Source organism: Lampris incognitus, chromosome 14, assembly GCF_029633865.1.
Source record: "Lampris incognitus isolate fLamInc1 chromosome 14, fLamInc1.hap2, whole genome shotgun sequence".
Classification (NCBI taxonomy): Eukaryota; Metazoa; Chordata; class Actinopteri; order Lampriformes; family Lampridae; genus Lampris; species Lampris incognitus.
This window is the reverse complement of record NC_079224.1, coordinates 35,785,239-35,810,606: the sequence shown is the minus strand read 5'-3', so window position 1 is coordinate 35,810,606 and position 25,368 is coordinate 35,785,239. Positions and strand designations below refer to the sequence as shown.

The 25,368-nt window shown below is 42.9% G+C and overlaps 2 protein-coding genes across 6 annotated transcripts; one reads left to right on the top strand and one right to left on the bottom strand.

The window, feature by feature from the left end:
- Positions 1-152: 152 nt before the first annotated feature.
- LOC130123669 (E3 ubiquitin-protein ligase TRIM21-like) lies at positions 153-16,027 on the top strand. Of its 5 annotated transcripts, none has more exons than XM_056292910.1 (9): positions 153-270; positions 526-645; positions 839-1,110; positions 7,247-7,567; positions 9,691-9,783; positions 9,939-10,023; positions 10,168-10,257; positions 11,003-11,059; positions 13,932-16,027. In XM_056292910.1, the coding sequence occupies exons 3-9, from the start codon at positions 853-855 to the stop codon at positions 14,462-14,464; spliced, it is 1,437 nt and encodes a 478-aa protein (XP_056148885.1). In that variant the 5' UTR covers positions 153-270; positions 526-645; positions 839-852; the 3' UTR covers positions 14,465-16,027. The 5 variants fall into 5 exon arrangements, with proteins under 5 accessions (XP_056148885.1, XP_056148883.1, XP_056148884.1 ...); XM_056292908.1 differs by having other exon boundaries at positions 743-1,110; positions 13,932-16,026; XM_056292909.1 differs by having other exon boundaries at positions 174-645; positions 743-1,110; positions 13,932-16,026.
- Positions 15,979-24,495, bottom strand: tox4a (TOX high mobility group box family member 4 a). Its single transcript, XM_056292907.1, has 9 exons — positions 24,047-24,495; positions 23,886-23,951; positions 23,507-23,773; positions 23,163-23,408; positions 22,679-23,014; positions 21,304-21,384; positions 20,493-21,209; positions 19,916-20,058; positions 15,979-16,104 (listed from the first exon to the last, which is right to left on the bottom strand). The coding sequence occupies exons 1-9, from the start codon at positions 24,146-24,148 to the stop codon at positions 16,047-16,049; spliced, it is 2,016 nt and encodes a 671-aa protein (XP_056148882.1). The 5' UTR covers positions 24,149-24,495; the 3' UTR covers positions 15,979-16,046.
- Positions 24,496-25,368: the final 873 nt, after the last annotated feature.

Here is a 25,368-nt window from a genome sequence, read left to right as displayed (position 1 = left end):
CACACCGTGCGCCTGAGTCCCGCCTGACCGGGAAGTACAACTAGTTCTATTTTCCTTTTTAATGGGTGTTTTTTGGGGGGCGGGGTTTTCTCCCCAGTTGTACTTGGCCAATTACACTACTCTTCACATCCGGCTTCCCACCCACAGACACGGCCAATTGTGTCTGTAGAGACGCCTGACCAAGCCGGAGGTAACACGGGGATAAGTACAACTAGTTCGTCTGTCGCCTGTGAGCAAAAACAACGTAAAGGGAAATCTGAGGCATATAAGGTAGTAGCACAGCTGTATCTGTATGCCCTTATGTCACTGGTCGTCGTTTTATAAGTTAAGAAAAGAGCCGGCAAAGTCTTTTGAACCGAGAGGGAACATCCGGATACATCTTCGCTGAGACTTGCTTGCCCATTCTGCCAAAATGAACATCCCGTAGAATATGCTTGTATGCAGCAAATAGGGCCTCGGGAATTACAGTCCCATTTTTTAAGGAAAATAGCAACATGTTGATAGTTCAATTTATTGTTTCATTAGGTTTGGGCTATCTACACGGTTCAGCAACCAACGCGGCAAACCGAAAGCAAGACGAGTTTCTCGGCTTCGTTTTCTTAAAGGAACACGGGGCATAGTTCTGTTAGGGAGTGAAACAACGAAGTAAGTGCTTTTCAGTTTTCTGCCCCAAGTCTTAAAGTGAGCAATGAGCCGTTTTTATCCTATTGGTTGCTCTTAACTGAACACGTCTACTCCCCAGCACAAAACAAAAAACCTTTTGGGGACAACAACATTTGGAACAGTCCTCGCCTTCGTTTCAAACCCACTCAACTCCACTCGACTTCCTGTAAACCAGATCAGACGAAGAGGATGGCCGGCGGAGAGAATAAACCCCAGCTGGAGGTGTTGCTGACATGCCCGGTGTGTCGGGACATCTTCAGGGACCCCCGTCAGCTGCCGTGCGGCCACAGCGTGTGCATGAGCTGTCTGCAGGGCTTGGCGGACCACTCCTCCGACCTGCCGTTCCGCTGCCCCGACTGCCGGGCCACTTTTGGCGGCGTCGTGAAGGTGCAGAAGAACTACGCGCTGGCCAACATCGTGGAAGAGCACAGAGAGAGCAAAGACAAGGTATCTGCTAAGACAGTCTCAGGGATGGGCAACATGATCCAGAAAGTGCCGGTATGGGTGTAGGTCTTTGTTCCAACCAAGCAGTTACACACCTGATTCTATTAGTCAACCAATAGTTTTTGCCAAGGACCTTAATTTGTAGGACTCAAGTGTGTATCTGCTTGGTTGGAACAAAGACCTGCACCCACACCAGCCCTTTCTGGATCATGTTGCCCATCCCTGTGTGTTGTCGTTTTAAAAGTCATACTAACATCACCGGCACCTTCCCTGCTCTATGGCTGTTATCAGATTAGATTTAGACAGCTACACCGATCAGCCAAAACATTAAAACAATTTGCCTAATATTGTGTAGGTCCCCCTCGTGCGGCCAAAACACCTCTGACCCATTGTGGAATGGACTCCACAAGACCCTTGAAGGTGTCCTCTGGTATCTGACACTAAAAAGTTAGCAGCAGATCCTTTAGGTCCTGTAAGTTGTGATGCAGGGCCTCCATGGATCAGACTTGTTTTTCATTTTAACACAGATGCTTGATCAGATTGAGATCTGGGGAATTTGGAGCCCAAGGAAACACCTTGAACTCTGTCATGATCCTCATACCATTCCTGAACAACTTTTACAGCATGGCAGGATGCACTATACTGCCGAAAGAGGCCACTGCCATCGGGGAATACCATTGCCATGAAGGGGGCATACCTGTTCTGCAACAATGTTTAAGTAGGTGGTACGTGTCAAAGTAACATCCACATGAATGCCAGGACCCATGGTTTCCCCAACAGAACATTGCCCGAGCACCACGCTGCCTTGGCTGGCTTGCCTTCTTCCCATAGTGCATTCTGATGCCATCTCTTACCCAGCTAAGCAATGTACACATACCTGGCTATCCACGTGATCTAAAAGAAAATGCGATTCATAGACCAGGCCACCCTCTTCCATTGTGCCATGGTCAAGTTCTGACACTCACGTGCCCATTGTAGGCGCTTTCAGTGGTGGACAGGGGTCATCATGGGCACTCTGACTGGTCTGCGGCTATGCAGTAAGCTATGATGCACCGTTTGTTCTAACATCTGTCTGTCATAGCCAGCATTAACTTTTTCAGCAAATTGAGCTACAGTAGCGCTTCTGTTGGATCGGACCAGACAGGCTAGCCTTCGCACCCCACGCACATTAATGAGCCTTGGGCTTCCATGACCCTGTTGCCAGTTCACGGTTTGTCCTTCACTGGAGCACTTTTGGTAGGTACTGACCACTGTATACCGAGAACACCCCACAAGACCTGCCGTTTTGGAGGTGCTCTGACCCAGTCATCTAGCTATCACAATTTGGTCCTTGTCAAAGTCGCTCAGATTTTTACGTTTGCCCATTTTTCCTGCTTCCAACATATCAACTTCAAGAACAGACTGTTGACTTGCTGCCTAATATATGCCACCCCTTGACAGGTGCCATTGTAACGACATAATCAGTGTTATTCACTTCACCTGTCAGTGGTTTTAATGTTTTGGCTGATCGGTGTATTCATTTGGCAGAACCTTTTATCCAAAGTGACTTAGAAATTCATGTGTCGCTAACTGGCATCATAGAGTGCTACACAGTAACCATGTCATATGATTGCAACTATTCCCCAACCCTATGTGAATAGTACACATGGCCATCGAAACTCTTGTTAATGGTTCTATGGTTGCTAACCACTTTTTTTTTCTGCACAATTTCAACTGGTCGTTAGTTTCATTCGTTATACATCTGTCGCTCTCTTACAATGCTGTGATTGCAACAATCCCTAATCTTCTGTGAATAGTACACATGATCAATGGTCACACCCATATTTGCATATGAAACCAGTCGTTGGTTTCAGTCGTTAGGCACTGTATTGTACTGTATTGTTTATAAGGGTGGGGATACCTGCAGTCAGTTTGGCTGAAGATGTCACTTAGTTGAGTGATGAAATGAATCTGTCAATAAACGTTGTATCCAGATGAACGGATTCAACCTTCTTTGATTTTTTTACCTGGAATATTGAGCATGCATCAAGACATGTCATAGTAGTATTTTATGTAGTAGTAGTAGTAGTAGTAGTACATTTGATACATATTGCAGTGAGCATTAACTAGAGTTTCAATGGCAATGTGTACTATTCACAAGAGTATTTGGAAATGTTTGCAATTACAGCATTGTAAGGGCCTGGATATACTCCAGAGCGGACGCGTATGGTTCAGGGATGGTCGTTCCCTCTTCACATAGATGGCCTCTTTGACTCCCTGTTCAAACCAGCGTTCCTCCCTATCAAGGATGTGCACATTCTCATCCTTGAAAGAGTGGCCACTGGCCTGTAGATGGTGTAGACTGTGGAGTCTTGGCCTGACGCGTTAGCTATCCTGTGTTGTGCCATCCTCTTGGCCAGTGTCTGTTTGGTTTCCCCGATGTATAATTCACAGCAATCATCCTGGCACATAATGGCGTACACTATATTGCTCTGTTGGTGCCAGGGGACCCAATCCTTGGGGTGGACCAATTTCTGGTGCAGTGTGTTTTGGAGTTTGAAAGCAACTGAGATGACATGTTTGGAAAATGCGTCTCAACAGTTCCGACACGCCCGCCGCATGTGGAATCACCGCTGGTTTACACTTAGGCAGCTGTTGTCCTTCCCCTCTCTTCAATTGGCTGGTGCACTGTTGGGCGTCTTCCTGGCTTTGACAAATGCCCAGTTAAGATAACCACACTTAACCAAGGCCTGTTTAATGTGGGATTTCTCCCCTTCCCTGGCCACTGTGAATTAATGTATGAATGAATGCCTTTATTTGTCATTGCACAGCTGTACAACGAAATTAAGTGCAACTCCCCAGTGGTACAAAATAAAAAAATAAAATATATACAAATAGTCAAAATACAAATAGACACACATTTGCAGCACAATCAACATATAATGTATGCATAAGTGTAAAAATAAGTGTAATATGTATTACACTAGATAAATAGTCTGTGTATTGCACTAACCCGAGTCAGCATATTTTTTGCGCATGCCAGATGTACAGATGTTATTGCACAGTTTCAGGATATTATTGCAACCTTTGAGCTGGTTAACAGAGTTCAGTTCTTTAGGTAGAAACTGTTCAAAAGTCTGGAAGTATGGGTCTTGAAAGACCTGTAATGCCTCCCAGAAGGCTGAAATGAGTCCTTGATGGTGTTTGTGGTCTGACGTAGGCAGTGGGATCTGTATATGTCCTCAAGTGAAGGTAGCTGTGTGCCAGTGGTTTTCTGTGCTGACTTAGTCACTCTCTGCAGAGCTTTCTTATCAGCCACAGTGCAACTGGCATACCACACCAAGATGCCATAGGTGAGTATACTGTCTATAGAGCAGTGATGGAAGGACACCCGCAGCGGCTGGGACAAATTAGCGCTCCTCAGTGTCCTTTGAAAGTAAAGCCGCTGCTGTGCCTTCTTCACTAAGGAAGTTGTATTGACAGTCCATGTGAGGTCCTGGGAGATGTGTGTGCCAAGGATTTCGAAGCTGGTCACCCTCTCCACCATGTCTCCGCCGATGTATAAGGGAGCAGGTTCCTCTTACTTTGTTTTGGAGGTGTTGAATGCCAAGTTGTTGCTGGAGCACCATACTGACAGTTTGTGGATGTCATCCCTGTAGGCAGACTCATTGCCATTCTGTATATGTCCCACCGCAGTAATGCCATCTGCAAATTTTACTATGGTATTTGTATTGTGGGTTGGTGTGCAGTCATGTGTCATCTGTGTTGGTGGGGACGTTGTCAGCTTGGTGGTACAGCATCCTGATGACTCCTAGTCTGTGCTTCAGTGGATGATGAGAGTCAAACCCTAAGTACTGACCAGTATGTGTTGGTTTACTGTAAACATCAACGATAAATTGTCCCCCATCACCAATTGCAGTTTACAAGGGTGGGTATACCTGCAGTCAGTTGAGACTGAAGCAGTCACTTAGATGAGTGATGAAACGTTTCTCTCTCAGCAAACGTTGTGTCCAGATTTGAATTTCTTACATGGATTATTGAGCATGCATAAAGACATTTGATACATAGTAATCATATCATAGAACTACTAGATGAAGTAGCAGTAATGCATTTGCTACATAATATACTAGCACTTGCAGTAGTACATTTGATACATAGTAATTATATCATAATAGTACTGTATGAAGCCATAGATGTAGCCCAATACATTTGCGCTATGGTAATCATATCATAGTACTATAAGAAGTAGTAGCAGTGCAATTGCTACATAGTAAACATATCATTATAGTATTAAATGAAGTCATTGTAGAAGTACTACATTCGCTCAAAAGTAATTGTATCATAATAGTACTATTTGTAGTAGTTGAACATCTGCTCAATGCTAATCACATCATAGTAGTACTAGATGACATTATAGTAGTGCATTTGCTACATAATAATATAGTAGTGCATTTGCTACATAATAATGATATCATAGTAGTGCTATATATGGGCAGCACGGTGGCCCAGCGGTTAGCACTGTTGCCTCACACCAAAAAGGTGCTGGGTTCGAACCCCAGGCCGTCTCAGGTCCTTTCTGTGTTGAGTTTGCATGTTCTCCCCGTCTTTGCGTGGGTTTCCTCCGGGTGCTCCGGTTTCCTACCACCATCAAAAAGACATGCATGTTTGGGTTAATAATCCTGTCTGTGTCCTTGACCAAGCCAATGGAAAGAAGAACTGGAGTTGGTCCCTGGGCACTGCAGCGCCCCACTGCGCCTATACAATAGGATGTGTTAAATGCAGAGAACAAATTCATTGTAAAAATACAATTCGTTGTGAGAATACAATGTTGAATAAAGTGGCTTTCATTCTTTCATATGCAGTAGCGGTAGTCCATTTGCTACATATTGATCATATCATAATAGTACTGTATTAAGCAGTAGAAGTGCACGATCTGATATCACCGTGTTGGTGTTGCTCCCACGACATAATTAATGTTGCTCCAGGACCATCGTTGCAGTGGGACCAATCATGTTGTTGTGATGCCATGCCTTTGCTATACATGGAAAAAGAATGAAAAAATGCCAAAGCTAATCCAACAATGTAACCTCAACCTTACCCTAACCTTAATCTAACACTTACCTTACCCTAATCTTAACCGATAGCTAACCCACAACCTAATCTCATAACCGTTTTTTCCCCCAAGTCACAAAAGCATGACAGCACATTAACGTGATTGGTCAGTTGCAATGATGGTTCTGGAGCAATATAAATTATGTCATAGGAACAACACCAACATGGCAATATCAGATACACCAGTAGAAGTACATTTGGTCAATAGTTATTATATTATAGTAGTACTTTATGAAATAGTAGCTGTACATTTACCCGATATTAATCACATCATAGTAGTACTGTATGACGTAGCAGCAGTAGTACATTTCCTATATAGTTATCAAATCATAGCCAAGAGTGCGTGTCACGTCAAGTGCATTAGTGTGCGTATGCCTTAGATAACAAGAGGTGGTGAGTAGGAGAATCAAAGTAAAAAGTATATTTCCATTAGCACATATCAATAAAACAAGACACTTCATTGTCACAAGAGCACATAATAAAGTGCAGGTAGAAGGAGGAAACAATAGTTGACACATAATAATGATATTTAAGTAAGTGAGGGCACAATAGTAATAGCCGACACCCAAGGCATTATTATATGATTCATATCCGCTGCTAAGAGCCACCAGTGACCATTTAGGATTAAAGTACATAGCCTTGAAAGAGGAAAGTTCAGATAAAAAAAAATCTTAAGTTATTTTCCAGGGAAGACAACCAACTAAGTTATACAGACATGCACCTTTAAGGCTTGACTCCTTTCAATATTTTGACTCTCCCACATTTTTTGAGTTAAAATATTGAAAAGTTTTATTGTTGTTATATTCTACATGCATGTATTTCCAAAGCTTTCGTTCAAATAGCATATTAGATTATCCAGGGATGCATCTTGAACTTGCAAAGATGATTAATATCAAAAGGATGGTTTCACGAATTAGATATGAAGTTCAAATAAAAAAGGTGAATTTTTTTTTCTTTTTTACTGAATGTTTTCAGAATTAACTGATATTGCCTTTGAGTGAGATTACATTCAATAAGCATCAGACCTAACCAGCCTTTCCATTGACAGCGGGCCCAGCAAACAGTGGAGGTGTACTGTGACTGCTGCCCAGAGAGAAAGGCGCTGGCGGTGAAAACATGTCTGAAGTGCGAGGTGTCGATGTGCAGGGAACATGTCATGGACCACCTGGAGCGGGCGGTGTACACGGGCCACCCGCTGGTCCAGCCACTGGGCGACCTGCAGCAGAGGAAGTGTCCACAGCATGAGGACGAGGTGCTGAAATACTACTGCAATGTGTCCAGACGCTACCTGTGTAACATGTGTGCCCTGGAGAAGAAACAAACCAACGTGGCCGTGGAGGCATCCGGTGTCCTGGGAAGGAAGCTGACGGTGAGTCAAGAACACTTCTCTTTATCAAACACAGCTATCGTATTACTAAGTGCATCTAAATGTTCATCTTAATTTACACTAGTTCTCAATTGACTGTTGAATCAGTGGCTCACAGCCGGAAGGGTAGAGAAGGTAGGAGTCAAGTCAACTCAATTTAATCTTATTTGTATAGCCCAATATTACAAATTTGCCTCAGTGGGTTTTACAGCAATACAACATCCTGTCCTTAGACCCTCACATCAGATAAGGAACAACTCCCTAAAAAGCCCCTAACAGGGAGGAAAAAATAGGAAGAAACTTCAGGGAGAGCAACACAGGAGGGATTTCTCTCCCAAGACGGACGGATGTGCAATGGATGTTGTGTGTACACAATTTACAGAATGCAACATCGAAAGAGGATAACAGAATTATAATAGAATTATAAAATATATGAAGAATATGATGAGGAGGATGCCAAGCAGTGTCCAGATGCCACCGGAACAGCCTAGGACCTGAGCCACGTGACCACCATCACCATGTAAACCTGACAGGAGGACGGACTACATGTGCACATGGGGCAGACTCACATCACACCATTCACACACACAGAAGAAGAGAAAGGAGAAGACATCATTCAGAGAGACAGAAAAGACGTGAGAGAAGTGAACAGTTTGCAATAGTCAGTGATCTATCCTCTATAATCTCGTTGGCAGAACAGTGCTTGGTAAATTAATTGAAACAGAAACCAACCCGCCATGCAGTACAGGTCGTGAAGTACTCAATTTAAAGGCAATTATTTGTAGGTTAAAACAAAAAGATGAGTTTTAAATTTGGATTTAAAGAACTCAACAGACTCGTGATTGTCTGATGGCAGCATGCAGGTTATTCCACAAGAACGGGGCTTGATAGGAAAAGGCCCTGCCACCAGCTGACTTCTTCTTAACTTTGCGTACACACAGGAGCCCTGTATTTTGAAAGTGGAGAGCTCGAGATGGAATGTACTGTTAAGGAGATCAGACAGCGATGATGAGGCAAGCCCATTTAGGATTTTATAAGTCAGCAGAATTATGAAGTCTCATCTAACATGCATAGGAAGTCAATGAAGGGAGGCAAGAATTGGTGTAATATGGACAAATTTTCTAGTTTTTTTTAGGATTCTACCTGCAGGATTCTGAACCATCTGAAGACTTTTAGTACTAGCATCTATAATCAAGACTGGATTAAACAAATGCATGTATTAGAGTCTCTGCATCAGCCATGGACAGGAAAGACCAAATTTTAGCTATGTTACCTAAGTTAAAAAAGGCAGTCTTGGTGATTTCTTTAATGTGTTTATCAAAGGAAAGGCTGTGGCTGCTACATTTTGTGAAATAACACAGTTGTCGATTGTTATTGTTACTTGATCAAGTTGGTGTCTGTGTCTAGCAGGGCCAATGACCAGCATCTCAGTTTTATCTGAATTTAAAAGCAGGAAATTTAGTGACATCCAATTTCTCACAGCAGCCAAGCAGGCCTCTAGATTAGTCATGTGAGGACGATCATCAGCCCGTATAGGTACATACAGCTGAGTATCATCCACATAGCAATGGAAATTTATTCCATGACTGCGTATAATTTGACAAGAGGTGAAATATAAAGAGAGAAAAGTAGAGGGTGAAGAACTGAGCCCTGAGGTATGCCGTATTTAATGTCAGAGAATTTTGATGTAATAATATTATAGCATACACATTGTGTTCTTCCAGGTAAGTAGGACTTAAGCCAAGTGAGACATAAGACAGAGACACCAAAATTACAGTTTATTCTGTCTAATAGTATATAGTGATCAATGGTGTCAAAGGAGGAGTTTGTTTTCTTTGTGATTGATATGGCCAGGAAATCGCCGTATCTGATTGATATGTACCTGGTGTGAAAACAGGTTTTCTGGTCCCTGAGAATGATACATGCTTCTTAAACTCTATTGGGGTGGCCAGCACCTTACCACTCACACAGATATACCCAAAAAACCCAAGCATGCATTCACATTTTTAATATATAGCATCAAATAAAGACGGGACTTGTTTAAAATTGTGTTTGTGGTGTGTGTGTGTGTGTGTGTGTGTGTGTGTGTGTGTGTGTGTGTGTGTGCGTGTGTGCGTGTGAAACAGGAGTTAATAGAAGAGCGCTTCAAATCCCTTGAGGGAAAAATGAAGGAATCCAAAGACTCCATCAAAAAACTGCAAGAGGCCATCCAAAATGAAGTGAGCTCCTCATTGAAAAGTAAACAATTTTAAATAAATACAGGTTTAAGTCTGGATTTCCTTAACACACAGTAAAGTCGTCGATCTAAGATAATTCAGTTCAGATCGTATTAGCTGAGTTAATAAATGTTTGGTGTGCATTGTTGTATTGACAGAAGCAGAACGTGAACCCCAATGACTCCTATCTAAACAGTGTCACAGGAGTCCTTCTCTGTCTTTGGTTCATCGTTTTATTTTATGGTAAGGGGATGCTGGTCGGAAATATTTGGGAAAAAAGTTATTTCTATTTTGTGATAGTGCACGCCAGTGAACATGTGTGCGTTTGTGGTGGTTTGGCTCATTACTGCTCAATTTTTTCTGACATGATGACTGTTCCCCAACCAGCTTACAGCTACCATGTGGACAACCAGATTCTCAATGAAAGTCTGGCCAAACAACAAACTCGTTTATACCACATCTACTCCACCATCACAGGTATGAACTAGTAGACATTTACAAATATGATATTGTGGAATCGTCAGTGCCAAATATTTTTTCGTAACCTTGATTGCCATTTTACACTGGCACAGTGCGGAATTGGCTAGTCTTTACATTGCATTACATAGCTAAAATGGAAGGAATCTGTCTGTATGTCTGTTCTTCAGTTTTGTCGACGACTGTTCTTTCAATCGACTTCACACTTTCACCAGGTGTATTGCTGAGGACCCAAGGAAGTGCATTGTTGAGTGTGAAGTTGTTTGGGTGAGTGGTTGTCGAGAAAATTGAGGACATACGTACATACGTATAGAGACACTCCTCCCATGGCGACCGGATGAACAGCACCACTCTGCCATAGAATAGAATGGAATAGAATAGAATACACTTTATTGGCATGAAATTCACTGTCTGCATTTAACCCATCCTAGATGTGTAGCTAGGAACAGTGGGCAGCCACCGTGCAGCATCTGGGGACCAACTCCAGTTGTTTCTTCCTATTGCCTTGGTCAGGGGCACAGACAGGAGTATCAACCTTAACATACATGTCTTTTTGGACATTGCAACCGGAGGAGGGATTACACCCGAACGAGCACCGCATTAGTTTTTGTTAACATGAAGGACAATACAGTACATGCATACATGTATGTAGCCCTCACTTGCATATATGTGTTGAGAAGATCAGTGGACAATGTGAATCTAAATATAAATAACAAAAAAAATTAAATGTTTTATTCCCACACAGAAATGTTGGTTCATCATTCTCCACAACACCATGATGATGCAGGGACTGAAAGTCTTGGTAAGCAAGGTTATAATCTAAGAAAGGTTTGGGGTCAAAATTATTATTTCATTTAAATTTGACTGAAATCAGTAATCAGATTTACCTTATGTCTAAAAATGTTGAACATTGTAAATTACTATTTTTTTTATTTTTTTTACACTACACGGTCAGAAGTATGTGTACACCTGAACATCACACCCATATGTATTTATTGAACATCTCATTCCAGAACCATGGGTATTAATATTGAGTTGGTCCCTGTCGTGGCAATTTTTTAATTCCACTCATGAACATCACGCACAAGCCTAGATGCTTGATTGTGCGCCAATCAATACAGTACAGTCTCTTATAGGGCATTTATCTGTTCTTACCCTCCTTATCTCATGTCTACCAGCTCGCATCCCACCAAGGCCATTTCGCTTATTACTGTGTACAGACTTGCTACACTCTGAGTTTCCCATACATCCCTCTGCTACCAACCAACAGTTAACAATAGGCCTTTATTTGTTCACATGGAGAAGACACTTTATAATACTACCTGTGAGTGCAGCTGTTCTGACTCACTAGCTCAGGACCTCAAGGCACTTTCACACTCGACACGAATCAGAAAATAAAAGTCTTGAATCCAAAGTATCTTTCTTTCTTTTTTTTTACTACGAAATTAAACTTCAGTACAAAATTAAAAGGATGAATTCTAGGCTTTGCTACAGAAATGACATAACGTGCCGGTCAAAAGACTGTGATGCTCTCTGGTCCAATGTTTCTGTCGCTATATTTATGGGCTTACGCATTTATAGTAACTTCAGCAGCCAATCAAAATGCATCACACTAAATCTTTTCATATGTGGGCTTACATATAAAGATTTCCACTTCTCCCATTTAAACGTTCACTAAATATAAAATTATATCCAAGGTATAACACAAAATAACAAATGGCTCTAACACTACCTTTGTTCTGTTACACATGGACTTTAAGCATCTGTCTAAGCAATGTAAAATAAAATTAAACATGGTATAGGTCATACATGGTCAAAGATTAAAAGTAAGCAAACATCATATATGAATTGCTCTCACAGTCCCCCCTTTGCTGCTATAACAGCCTCCACTCTTCTGAAAAGGCTATCACCTAGATTTTGGAACATAGCTGTAGGGATTCATTCCCATTCAGCCACAAGAACATTAGTGAGGTTGGGCAATGATGCTGGGGAGAAGGCCCGGCTCACAGTCGGTGTTGCGACTCATCCCAAAGGTGCTGTATGGGGTTGAGGTCAGGGCTGTGTGCAGGCCAGTCAAGTTCTTCCACACCAAACTCTGCAAACCATTTCTTTATGGACATTGCTTTGTGTACTGGGACATTGTCATGCTGAACAAGGAAAAGACCTTCCCCAAAGTGTTGCCACAAAGTTGGAAACACACAATTCTCTAGAATGTCATATCAAAGAAGAAGAAAGCCACTCTATTTTTGTCATATGGTTACAATGAGATTTGTCTTTTGCATTTAACCCTTCCTATTGTATTGGAGCAGTGGACAGCTGCAGCACCCGGGGACCAACTCCAGTTATTTTTCCTATTGCCTTAGTCAGGGGCACAGACCAGAGTATTAACCCTAACATTCATGTCTTTTTGATTTATATGCAGTAGCATTATGATTTCCCTTCACTGGAACTAAGGGGCCTAGCCCAAACCACGAAAAACAGCCCCAGACCATTATTCCTCCACCAAACTTTACAGTTGGCACTATGCATTCGGACAGGTAGCATTCTCCTGGCATCCACCAAATCCAGATTGGTCCGTCAGACTGCCAGATAGTGAAGCGTGATTCATCGCTCCAGAGAAAATGTTTCCACTGCTCCAGAGTCTAATAGTGGTGTGCTTTACACCACTCCAACCAACCATCGGCATTGTGCATGGCTATCTTAGGCTTGTGTGTGACTGCTCGGCCATGGAGACTCATTTCATGAAGCTCCTGATGAACAGTTCTTGTGTTGGCGTTGCTTCTGGAGGCGGTTTGTAACTTGGTAGTGAGTGTTGAACCGAGGATGGAACGATTTTTACATGCTACACTTCATCACTTGGCCGTCCCGTTCTGTGGTCTTGTGTGTCCTACCACTTCACGGCTGAGCTGTTGTTGCTACGAGATGTTTCCACTTCCTAATAACAGACTTACAGTCAACCCGGGCAGAGCTAGCAGGATGGAAATTTGACCGTCTGACTTTTGGAAAGGTGATATCCTATGACAGAACCCCCTTGAAAGTCACCGAGCTCTTCAGTATGACCCATTTTACTGCCAATGTTTGTCTATAGAGATTGCATGGCTGTATGGTTGATTTTATGTATCTGCCCGCAATGGATGTGGCTGAAATAGCCAAATCCACTCATTAGAACGAGTGTCCACATACTCTTGGCCATGTAGAGTAGCTTTATCCATCTGTTCAGTTGTCTCAAAAACCGTGAGGGAGTGCTCTTGTCCTCATTAATATTCATGAGCTGACCTTTGAGTGGGAATTCATATTTTGATGATTTGGTCTAATTGGCTGTATGTAAATGAGTGTTTGATGGTATCATGATGATGAGAAAAAAGATTTGCTGAGAAAAGATAAGCTAGGGGGAGCTCTTTTAAAATGAGAATAGAAAAACTGAATTCTACATCTTATACTCATATTTTTTCATTAGAACTAGACACTACAAAATTCCTTTAGATTAAAGTCATGAGTGATGTTAGAAAACAGTGTTTCAATTTTGATCCGAGTTACACAAAGAGGAAATATTGGAATCAGAGCCAGTCAGGATTTATAAGAGTATATCTGATTACTCTGGGGACCTTGCCCATTGCAGAAGGATCATATGTGTGCATGATGGCCTAATGTAAATTTGTGTGTCTGTATCACAGGTATTCTCACACTGGACCTGGACACTGCCAGTCCTTTCCTTGGAGTCACTCCTGACTTCCAGTCAGTAGAGCGAGTGAATACTAAATTGAGTTATCCAAGCCAACAATCCCGCTTTGACGAAACCCCCCAGGTCCTCTCCACCCAGTGCTTTACAACCGGTACCCACATCTGGGAGGTGGAGGTGGAGGGATACTGGGGCATCGCTGTGTCCTACAGGAGCATACAACGTAAGCATAAAGACAACAGTTCCTTTGGAAACAATACACACTCCTGGAGCTTAACACACAATGGAGAAGGCCAACTGTACGCCTACCATAATAAAATCAAGAATGTCCTCTCCACAACTGTGGAACACAACCGGATAAAGGTGGATGTGAATATTGAAGAAGGTACCATCACTTTTATCGGGATGAGACCCACTGTTACTGAACTACATCAGTTCCAGGCTAAACTAACTGAACCGGTGTGCCTTGGTTTGGGCCTGTACAGGGTGGACCCGCCTAGCAGAGCTTCTGTTGTCAAAGTTCACTGAATGGCCCTGCCAGCTATCAAGCTTTATGACTACAAAACACTGGGCCAAAGGCTGCACTGAAGCACCCTGCATCATCTCAGCTCAACCATAAATGTTTCCTCATTGATTCCAGAAAACAGAATAATTTGAGAACCCACAGACTACCACTTACACCTGGTGTTAATATGCAGTCTCTGTCCAGATACGCTGTTAGGACATAGAGAAATGCACGTGGCACTTATTGTAATCTGACTTTAATTGGACATACCAGAGATCACTTCCGGAGGTAGTCTGGCTTGCATTGTGATCGGATCGACGCCAGGTGGAACTGTAATCTGGATAGCTTTATACACCTCGGTAAGAATGTAAAAATGTCACCCCTGCAGCCAGTACTTAAGACATAGTCCAGCTTACTGTGGAGGTTGTCATTTGTTCAGACTGCCAACCTTAGAATGAATCACTATATCATGGTGTCTCAGGTATATTTTATTTTGGTGTTTATCAGGGTTTTTCCTTGCAATTCAAACATGACTCCAATGGCAATTCTTGTTAAGTGACAATGAAAGTTGTTTGTTTTTATGAGTAACTTTGAACAAATTATAGCTAACAATTTTTTTTGTGGATGCTTGAAGGACTGAAAATAGTGAATTCTGAATAAAGACATTAGCTATGAAAGTCTCTGGTTTGAGCATTTATTGCTTATTAGGAAAAACTGGACATCAAAAGTTGAATTTCTCATCAATTTACCCCAAACTAGGCACAGAATGTTTTCTAAAAGCATGACGAGTCCAAAAAAAGGTAACAAATGAGATCATAATACAACCCAAATCTTCTGACTCAGTTTTCACTTAAATAAACCAAGAATTTGAAATACTGGACAGCAACTGTCTCCCATTTACTTTTTCTGCATCAGACGTTCGCTAGCAAAAATGACCAACAAAGGATATCAAATCTTTTATGTACAAAAAAGTCAAAACTGACAGCAGGCATCAAACAGTCCATGCCTGTAGCTGTGATACTACAAAATATTTGCCTTCTCTGTGAAAGAGCTTTAAGAAACAAACAAAAGAGACATTCTTTCAACAGCTTTTCCAAAACCAAAGAGGGAGGTTTTACAGTACGAGTAAAAACTGACTTCTATACGCTTTAGTTGTAACAAAAACAAAAACAAAACCCAACCTTTTTACATCTTTTGTCATGTATTGGTTAAGCCTTTAAAAACAACTTGGTCAACTGTATTGATCTTTTTAGAAGACTGGATGAGGCCTCCCTCTCACAGAGAGCAATTTCAAAATTATGGCAATCTTTTCGCTTGCTGGCCATTCTGTCCAGTGGGCCCTGACTGAAAATTTTTACACAACACACAGAAGGACACACCCATACCTACAGTACATTTACAAAACAAGGGAAAAGACTTTTGTGACCAATTGAAAATGAGAAACTGTTTCAGTAAAATGACCCTCAGAACTTTATGCAGTATGTCGGTATGCTGCTGTGTAAAAGTCCTCAATCACGCCCCACATCTTCCGCCTCACTGCTTCCATCTATTAACGACAAACAAGTGGCACCTGGAAAATCTGGCTTCTATGGTTGTAGCTGCTCTTTATTTGACTGTTCCCATGCTCTGGTTCTTGATGGAGCACCATGCCATGAAAATGTCCCTGAAAAACAACAAAGAGTTAAGTACATTGTATGGTTTCTAGTACAGGCATCTTCAAAATGGTATTGGAGGTGGGTGCCCGGGTAGCTTAGCAGTCTATTCCGTTGCCTACCAACACTGGGGTCGGCGGTTCGAATCCCCGTGTTACCTCCGGCTTGGTCAGGCGTCGCTACAGACACAATTGGCCGTGTCTGCGGGTGGGAAGTCAGATGTGGGTATATGTCCTGGTCGCTGCACCAGCGCCTCCTCTGGTCGGTCGAGGTGCTCCCCGGATAAGCAGAGAGGGAGTGGAGCAGCGACCGGGACGGCTCAAAAAAGAGCGGGGTAATTGGCCAGATACAATTGGGGAGAAAAAGGGGGGAAATTTAAAAAAAAGAATGGTATAGGAGGAGTTTGTCCAAGAATTTTAGGGGTCTGATTGACAGCACTAATATATGTTTGTAGAAAAACAAAATCAACAATCCAATATATCCACCAGTAAAGTCTTTATGTATGCTCAATAATCCAAGTAAGGAACTCACTGAAAGTTGAATCAGTTCATGTGGACATGTTTGTTGAGAGAAACGTTTAATCACTCATCTAAGTGACTTCCAAGTGACTTCCTTCAGTCTCAGCTGACTGCACTACTACTTTCAGCTGCTTCCGTTAGGGGTCGCCACAGCGGATCATCTGTTTCTATCTCTTCCTGTCCTCTGCATCTTCCTGTCACACCAGCCACCTGCATGTCCTCCCTCACCACATCCATAAACCTCCTCTTTGGCCTCCCTCTTTTCCTCTTCCCTGGCAGCTCCATGTTCAGCATCCTTCTCCCAGTATACCCATCATCTCTCCTCCGCACATGTCCAAGCCATCTCAATCTTACCTCTCTTGCTTTGTCTCCAAACCATCCAACCTGAGCTGTCCCTCTAATATACTTGTTTCTAATCCTGTCTTTCTTCGTCACTCCCAATGAAAATCTTAACAACTTCAACTCTGCCACCTCCAGCTCCGCCTCCTCTCTTTTCATCAGTGTCACTGTCTCCAAACCATACAACATAGCTGGTCTCACTACCATCTTGTAAACCTTCCCTTTAACTCTTGCTGGTACCCTTCTGTCACAAATCACTCTTGAAACTCTTCTCTACCCACTCCACCCTGTCTGCACTTGCTTCTTCATCTCTCTTCTGCACTCCCCGTTACTTTGGACAGTTGACCCCAAGTATTTAAACTTATACGCCTTCATCACCTCTACTCCTTGCATCCTCACCACTCTGCTGTCCTCCCTCTCATTCACACATATGTATTCCATCTTGCTTCTACTGACTTTCATTTCTCTTCCCTCCAGTGCATACCTCCACCTCTCCAGGCTCTCCTCAACCTGCTCCCTACTCTCACCACAGATCATAATGTCATCCGCGAACATCATAGTCCACGGAGACTCCTGCCTGATCTCGTCCTTCATCCTGCCCATCACTATTGCAAACAAGAAAGTGCTCAGAGCTGATCCTTGATGTAATCCCACCTCCATCTTGAACCAATCTGTCATTCCAACCACACACCTCACCACTGTCACACTGCCCTCATACATATCCTACACAACTCCTACATACTTCTCTGCCACTGACGACTTCCTCATACAATACCACACCCTGTTGTATGCTTTCTCTAAATCCACAAGGACAATGTAACTCCTTCTGACCTTCTCTATACTTTTCCATCAACATCTTCAAAGCAAACATTGCATCTGTAGTGCTCTTTTGTGGTATGAAACCAATACAGTGGCATAATGACCGAAACCAATGATCAGTTTCATATGCAAATAGCAGGGGTGGGGGGATGATTCACATAAGAATCGCGATTCTTATCTTCTACGATTCTGAATAGACTCACAAATTCGATTTTTAAAAACGCTTTTTTCAGTCTTAAGTAGCCTCCTCGCTGCTGGCAATGTTGACTTGCCGCGCACCTGTTCCAGCTTCTGGAAAACACGATAGTGGCTAGTCAGTTGCTGCTAACGTTAGCTCTTGGTAGCCTTTCTAAAAATGGAGCAGCAACAAATTCAGCCAGTCCCATCATCACTGAAGGCAAGCGTTTGAGTGCATTTTTGGATTTTACAATCTCCCAGGGACGAAGGAGCTTGACATGACTCATTCAGTATGCAAGATCTGCAAAACAAAAGTTAAGTATTTTGCAGAGGTGGAAAAACCCGGTCCAGGAAGTAAAAACCCTATCCGTGTCTTTGCTCCACCGATGTACTAAACCATCAGATTGCACTGACTAGTTTACCCAAATCTGCTGGTTTAACACAGGGATAGAGTAAAGACAAGGTTAGGGTTTTCACTTTCTGGACTGGGTTTTTCCACCTCTGGTATTTTGGCAACACTACAAATGTTGGGTCTCACATCATACGCCATCACCCAGAGTTGAAAGAAGTGGAACAATGACCTCCTGCAACATTAACAAACAACCTACGCACACTGCACCACTTTACTAAACTCCCAGCAGGCGGGCTGAACGGGCAAAATAAATAAAATAACTAGATCCATCGCCTGTTTCATTTCACAAGACCTGCGCCCCTACAGCGTAGTCGGCAATGAAGGCTTTAGATTTATGATCCAGACAACTGAGCCAAAGTACAACATACCATTGCGTCAGTTTTTAACTGAGAAAGGTTAGGTTTGCCTTTGTGTGTTCACATTATTGCAATCAAGTGATATAACTTTTTAAAATATAAAAACTACATAATCTTATACACACTTTAGTCTGCTTTCATGCCATAATTTGCCACACTACCTTTCTCAGCGCACAGCGGACTGGAGTAGATCCTGAAATTAGCACCCCTATGTACCAAATCTAGAATCGATTTCCTTTTGAATCGAAAATCGATTTTGAGTCGAATCATGACCCCAAGAATAAAAATCGAAATTGAATCGTGAGATTCCGAAAGATTCCCACCCCTAGCAAATAGGCGTGACCATTAAGGGATGAGGATGTGCACATCTTGATAAGGAGGAACGCTGGTTTGAATGGGGAGTCAAAGAGGCCACCATGTATGTGAAGAGGGAACAAACATCCCTGACCCCGGGGGGGAGGGTGACTAAGAGCACATCTGTCGCCATTTTACAATGCTGTGACTGCAACTATACCCCAATCCTCTGTGAATAGTACACATGGCCATTGTAACTCTAACAAATGGTCACGCCGATATTTGCATATGAAACTGATCATTAGTTTTGGTCGTTATGCCACTGTATTGTTTATAAGGGTGGGGATACCTGCAGTCAGTTAAGACTGAAGAGGTCAATTAGATGAGTGACGAAACTTTTCTCTCAATAAACGTGTCCAGATGAACTGATTCAACTTTCTGTGATCCACCAGTAAAGGTGCTCATTGTGTGAAACATAGGCAAGACTGTCTTTTAAAATGTACTCTTCAAATATTGTCTCAAAATATGTACCACAGAGAGATGCATTGAATACCACTGAACAACCAAAATTGTTACACACTTTCTATACTCTTTTTATTTGCCTTAATCATAGCTTGCTCTACTGCGCAAAATAATAATAAAACACATAACAGGATTAAAACTGCAAACATTTGGTAAATGTGGCAAACATTAAATAAACCTGATGAGTGACTGTGCTGAATTCTTTTTGTTAATCTTATTGTTGTATTATCAGTGCACTACATGTCTACAGCGTGGTACGGACCATGACCTCCGGTTCTATCAGCAAATCTGCCGAGATCGGTTGGAAAGAAATTTCTTTTCCCCGATTTTGTTAAAATAATTTCCATATTCTGATTCAAAGAAAGAGGTTCAGATTTCTTTATACCTGCAATGAGTTGCTACGCATTCATTGCTGCAGTACTCCTTGTCCCAGTCTTTGCTCTCCACTGCCGGGTTATTACAGCCAGCTCTCACACACACACTTGAGGCAGAAGAGGCATCACTGGATTCATTCAGTTCCATCTCGACCTGGAAGAAGAAGGCACATATTTGAAAGACCAGCATTTGTTAGTAATTGACCCAGTGTTTCTTGTACATTCATTTAGCAGTGGTTGCCTCCGTCAGCTGAAAGGTTGCCCCAATAGACAGAATGACTGCTGGGATAGGCTCAAGCATCCCCGTGACCCTGAGAGCAGGACAAGCAGTTTGGATAATGGATGGATGGAGGGAATTCATCATCTGCCTTTACTTGATAATACCCCCAATCCCCTGCAAAATGGTTAATGGTAACAAATTGGAGGCAATTTTAACTTCTATCCTCTACTAGAGCCAGTAATGGAATGGGCTAAGTGAAGCTGGTTCTGACCGCCAAAACTATCAGCAAACTCAACTTCCAGGAAATTCTACAAAAATAAACTATATTAACATTCCTAATTTCTAGAGAAAGATGCTCATATATTTACCTCTTCTGTAGGCAACACTTCTGCAAGTACCTCCCCTGGATTGCCTGACAGGTCAGCAGAGTTCCCCAGCTGCATGGCTATGCTAGGTGTGATCACAGAGGACATTGTGCCAGCTGGGCTGGCAGCGGTTGCAGTTGTAACAATAATAGGCATGGCCTTGTTACCCCGAACGGAGGCCGGAACGATTTTTATCTGGAGTGGAGGTGGAGGTGTAGTGGTGATGGACACAGGAAGACCTGAGGTGATGCCTCCTTCACGGGGCTTAGCCTGCAAGGGCGGTGGAGCCGGAGCCATCTGCTGAAGTCGTGGAGGAGGTGGTGCGTTCTGCATCTGCTGCAGTGGCGGGGGCTGGCGTGAGGCCATCGAGGCCATGACAGCTGGCTGCAAGGCCCGGACCCCACCGGGTAGCAGGGTCACCACATGGCCCCCAGCCTGGAGCATATGCTTGGAGATGATGATTTTGGTGATGGTCTGGGTGGGAGGAGCAACGGCTGCAGGAGAAGACGTTTTATTTGCCCCTGTACGGGAGCGTGTGGTCACTTCTGGAACATCCAGAATTATGTTAGAGGCACAAATGTTGGTGATGGTGTTTTCTTCAACACTGTTTTGTAGCTGGCGGGCAGGCTGGTTAGTAGAAGCAGCAAGTGGGACTGCTGGCGTTGGATTGACCACAGGCGGGGGTGATGGGGGGATCGTCTCCATCACTTCACTGGAGGTCTGGATTGAAGACATGGGAGATGGATTTTAAAGAAGCCACACAAACCAAACAAAGACACAAAAGGTTTGTCGTTGGGAGATGAGATGGTTTTACCTGTGAAAGCTGGTTAGCTCTGTAAGCTGCCAAGGCTTTCAAATATTCCTTCTTGGCTGCTTCAGTCTTCCTCTTATACACCTAATGGAAAAAAATACATCTGTGAGTAATGGAAAAAACCATCTATGATTAATAAATGACATTTATTTACCACCATATATAGATGGTGGCTGTAGCTCAGAGGTAGAAAAGGTCATCTGGTAACTGAAGGGTTGCCCGTTCGAATCCTTGGCTCCTCCTGGCAAAAATTATGCCTAACTACTACTGATGAGCTGGTTTGTTACCTTGCATGTACGATCTGATGTTGCTCCATCATTGCCACACGAGAAAAAAAGACCGGAAAAATACTAAAGTTAACTTAACATAACCTCAACCTTGACCTAACGCTAACTCTAATCTTAATGTAACTGATAGCTAATCCATACTAACCCACAACCTAATCTCACAACTGTGTTTTTTTCCCCCCTGAGTAGCAAAGGCACAACAGCACAACATGATTGGTCCATTGCAATGATGGTCCTGGAGCAACATTAATTATATCATAGAAATAACACCAACATGGTGATATCAGATACACCTACATTGCATGGTTGACACTGACATAAGCGTGAATGTAAGGTATTAATTGTAAAGCGCTTTGGGGGAAAGTGTTATATAAGTGCAGTCCATTTAGATAGATATAGATATGTATGAATGAAGAGTTTCATTCAAATTCAAATATCCATCGACTGATAAAAATATCTCTTATTAAAAATAAAAAGGTTTTGGCCTAAAAGCAAAGCCTATTATGTCTCAAGTGATGGGTCATCTGAAATCTTTAACTCCTAAATTCATATTGTGTGAAAGGGTGAAAAGGTATTCTATTATGAGATATTGACTGATGAACCTCCAGTCGGATTTTTTTTACAAGAGACAAAAGGATTTGGAATGAAACTTTTCATATGTGGGTGACCCTTTATTGACATACAATCAAGAATGTCTCCAATACCCCTATCATAACACAATGTATGTGCAAGTATACCTCCTTAACAACCACTTTTTTGTGTGCCGTCATCAAAAGCAGACATGATTCACGTGACAGATTGATGGAAAATTGTTGGTCGTTTTCTTTCAAACCATCATCTCAAAGTAGAATGCTGGTAGGCATTATTGGCTTCTTCAATGGTAGTGCTGCATGGTTTCAACTTTGTCAACACCCATGTGTTTTAAACATTAACCTTTTATGTGGAGCAGAGTTTGTAGGGGGGTTTCCACATAGGCATAAACAAGGGCTGTTTTCTGTGGTTTGGTCCTTTCACTCTGACAGCCGATTCACATAACTCTTGAGGTCATCAGCCTGGTGTGAAACGGAATAAGAGTGACTAAATATGTGTACCTGTTTCTGTTCCTCGGCCAGGCTGTCCCACATGGAGGCTACAATCTTTGACACCTCTCCAAAGGAGGCATTGGGATTCTGGCCCTTGATAGCTGCCTGGGTGTCTCTGAAGAACAAGGCGTAGGCCGACACAGGCTTCTGAGGCTCATTAGGGTCTTTCTTCTTCCTCCCTTTCTTTCCCCCCGCAGGCACCGTCACTGTCACCACTGCAGCTGGCTTACCCCCGTCTCTCTGGGAAGCAGCTACGGTCGCATTGGACTGGTGGACCAAATGGGAGGATAGGTTGGAGGGGACAGCGGGCGATGAGAGAGACATTGGAGAATCTACCAGCACACTCTTTTGGGCACAAATGTTCACAGAGGGAGGGAGGGAAAAAGTGGGAAAGTATTAGAGGCCTAAAAATATATAATCAACTTGTCTATCACAGGGAAGTAAATGTGCAAATAAGCGGACACAGTTGTGAACCTTTAAGAATGGGACTTACCCTGAAGTTATCCATGTCTTCATCCTGTAGGGATTCAGCTGGAGACAGTTTGGCTGAGAGGGTCTGCTCAGGTGAGTTGGACCGAGGCAGCATATTCCCACTGCAAAGACCCAGCCCCAGTTCTGATTGGTTGATTGTGGCCAGGTGACTGCTTCCCAAGAGACCTGTACTGATTTCACCAAGCTGAACGTCAATAGTCATGGGGGAGGAGCTATTGAAATGGGACCCATTTGAACTGTCCATTTCCTGTAGAGGGGGGTAATAAAAGAGAGGTGTTTTCAAAATGTCTTCATTCCCCCTGACAAAGATGTAGTAGGTATGCCTCAAACTAGGGGTATACTTACAAGTACCGAGGAGCTGAGTAGAGCTCCTCCTCCAGCCACCCCTAAATTTAGGTGCTCCAAGCCTTGGGTGCCAGGGTTCACAAAGGTTGAGGCAAATGACGGGTCGTTGGCCCCCACTACCAGGTTGCTAACGAGCGTGTCGGAGCCTGAAGGTCCCCCAGCACCCTCTGACAGTTCCCCGAAGTGGGACAGCGCCGTGTCTGGGTCCAGGGAGATGGGAGGAATCTCAAATACTTCATCCCCCAGGTTGGGGGTATGGAATGTTTGCTAAATGGGGCAGAAAAGGCATAGCAGTCAATGTGGCATCAATGCGGTGAATCAATGTTGAAAGAATTCAGATGCGTGACATTTGATAAAAGTTAGCTATTCATTCACTCACCTCGGCAGAAAGGAAGGGATGACCTGATCCTGTGATGGTCAGGTAACTGTCACTGTTTCCTGGAAACTAAAAACACAAAACGAAGGTCAAAATTGCATATCATTGATACCAACAAAGTTAACAAAGCTATTTTTTTCTTCTCGGTAAAACAAGAATGCCACCTTATTGTCAGAATATTCACTGTATCCCTGCGTGTCCAAAAACTCCGGATCGCCGTTTTGGGCACAACCACCCGACAGGTCAGAGTAAAAGTTTAAATCCATTCTTATGTTGGACCCGATGAAGAGGTTAGTGGATATTTACAGAGCGGTGCAAAAGTTATGTTTCACACGAGTCACACACCTCGCTCAAGTCGACAATGACCTGTTTTGGGTCACCATCCATTAAAGCTAGCTAGCCGCTAACAAGCTAACGGCTAACTTAGTTCGTAGTCACTATAACGTTAACTGGTTCAGCAAGCGATCAGTTAACGCTGAGAGGTCTGCAGGACAAGGGTCATCCTGCAGAAACCTCGACAACTACGCCCAAATATAATTCAAAATTATTTCAGGGTATTTCGAGGGTTTACAAGAACCCTTTATTGAAAGAAGAAGCTGCAATTTTTCTTTTCTTAGCGAGGTCAGTCTGATCTGTGTGCAACACAACAGACTGGATGCCGCACAGACAAAAGCAATCGAGCGTCCCACCAACGTTTTCTTCGTGGCTTTTAACGGCGCTAAGCACCTATAAGATGCATTACTGCCTCACAGAGCCCTGGGGTATGGAGCAGAGGCCTGTGCATTGATAGCTGTGCTTTATTGGACTTTTCCACTGTGTGCAGTTGCATGACACAAAAATAAAATAAAATAAAATAAAAGTTGCACGACACTAACGGCGCTCCCATGCCAACATATCTCCTCTTTGTTTCAGCTGAGACTAGTTTCACTCCTGTTCACTCAAAACTTTCCCTTTGTTTTTCTGCAGTGTATGAACTCATGCACCCCTATCTTTACGTCAACACATCCCATTCTGTTTAACCTGCTTCATCTCGACAACTCTTATCATTAGGCCCACTTCGCCGAAGTGCTCTCATTTGTGAGCTCATTTCCTTTTTTTCTGAAAGTTCCCTGAACTTGTAACCAACTTGCTTTTATTTGTGAAGCCAGTGCAGTTTTTCTCTTTCAATAAATAAATAAATAAATAAATAAATAAAAATCCTTAATGGCAAGGGCTATTGCTTATGCTGTCTTAACAACCACTAACTACACCTGCGGACTCTAGTATCACTGGCTCGACCCACTGGTTTCTCTTTTGTGTGTCACGTTAATGCCCCCCCCCTTTCTTTTTTTTTTAGAACCACCATGTCTACAAAACCAATCTTGTGGTAGCTAACAATAGTGAGACTGACAACAAACACAGCTGACCAACGATCCAAATTATAGGGTTTTCTTCATAAGGGGAAATCGCTATCTACTACGAGGCCACCTTTACCTATTTTACCTCA

Bases quoted from the DNA above. Each gene is read 5' to 3' on its own strand.
- LOC130123669 (XM_056292910.1), top strand. From the start codon at position 853: ATGGCCGGCGGAGAGAATAAACCCCAGCTGGAGGTGTTGCTGACATGC. The intron at 9,784-9,938 runs GTGAGCTCCTCA...TTGTATTGACAG, and splicing joins AAGAGGCCATCCAAAATGAA to AAGCAGAACGTGAACCCCAA. The intron at 11,060-13,931 runs GTAAGCAAGGTT...TCTGTATCACAG, and splicing joins TGCAGGGACTGAAAGTCTTG to GTATTCTCACACTGGACCTG.
- tox4a (XM_056292907.1), bottom strand. From the start codon at position 24,148: ATGGATTTAAACTTTTACTCTGACCTGTCGGGTGGTTGTGCCCAAAAC. The intron at 23,015-23,162 runs GTAAGTCCCATT...TGTGCCCAAAAG, and splicing joins AAGACATGGATAACTTCAGG to AGTGTGCTGGTAGATTCTCC. The intron at 20,059-20,492 runs GTAAATATATGA...TTCTTCTTCCAG, and splicing joins AAGTGTTGCCTACAGAAGAG to GTCGAGATGGAACTGAATGA.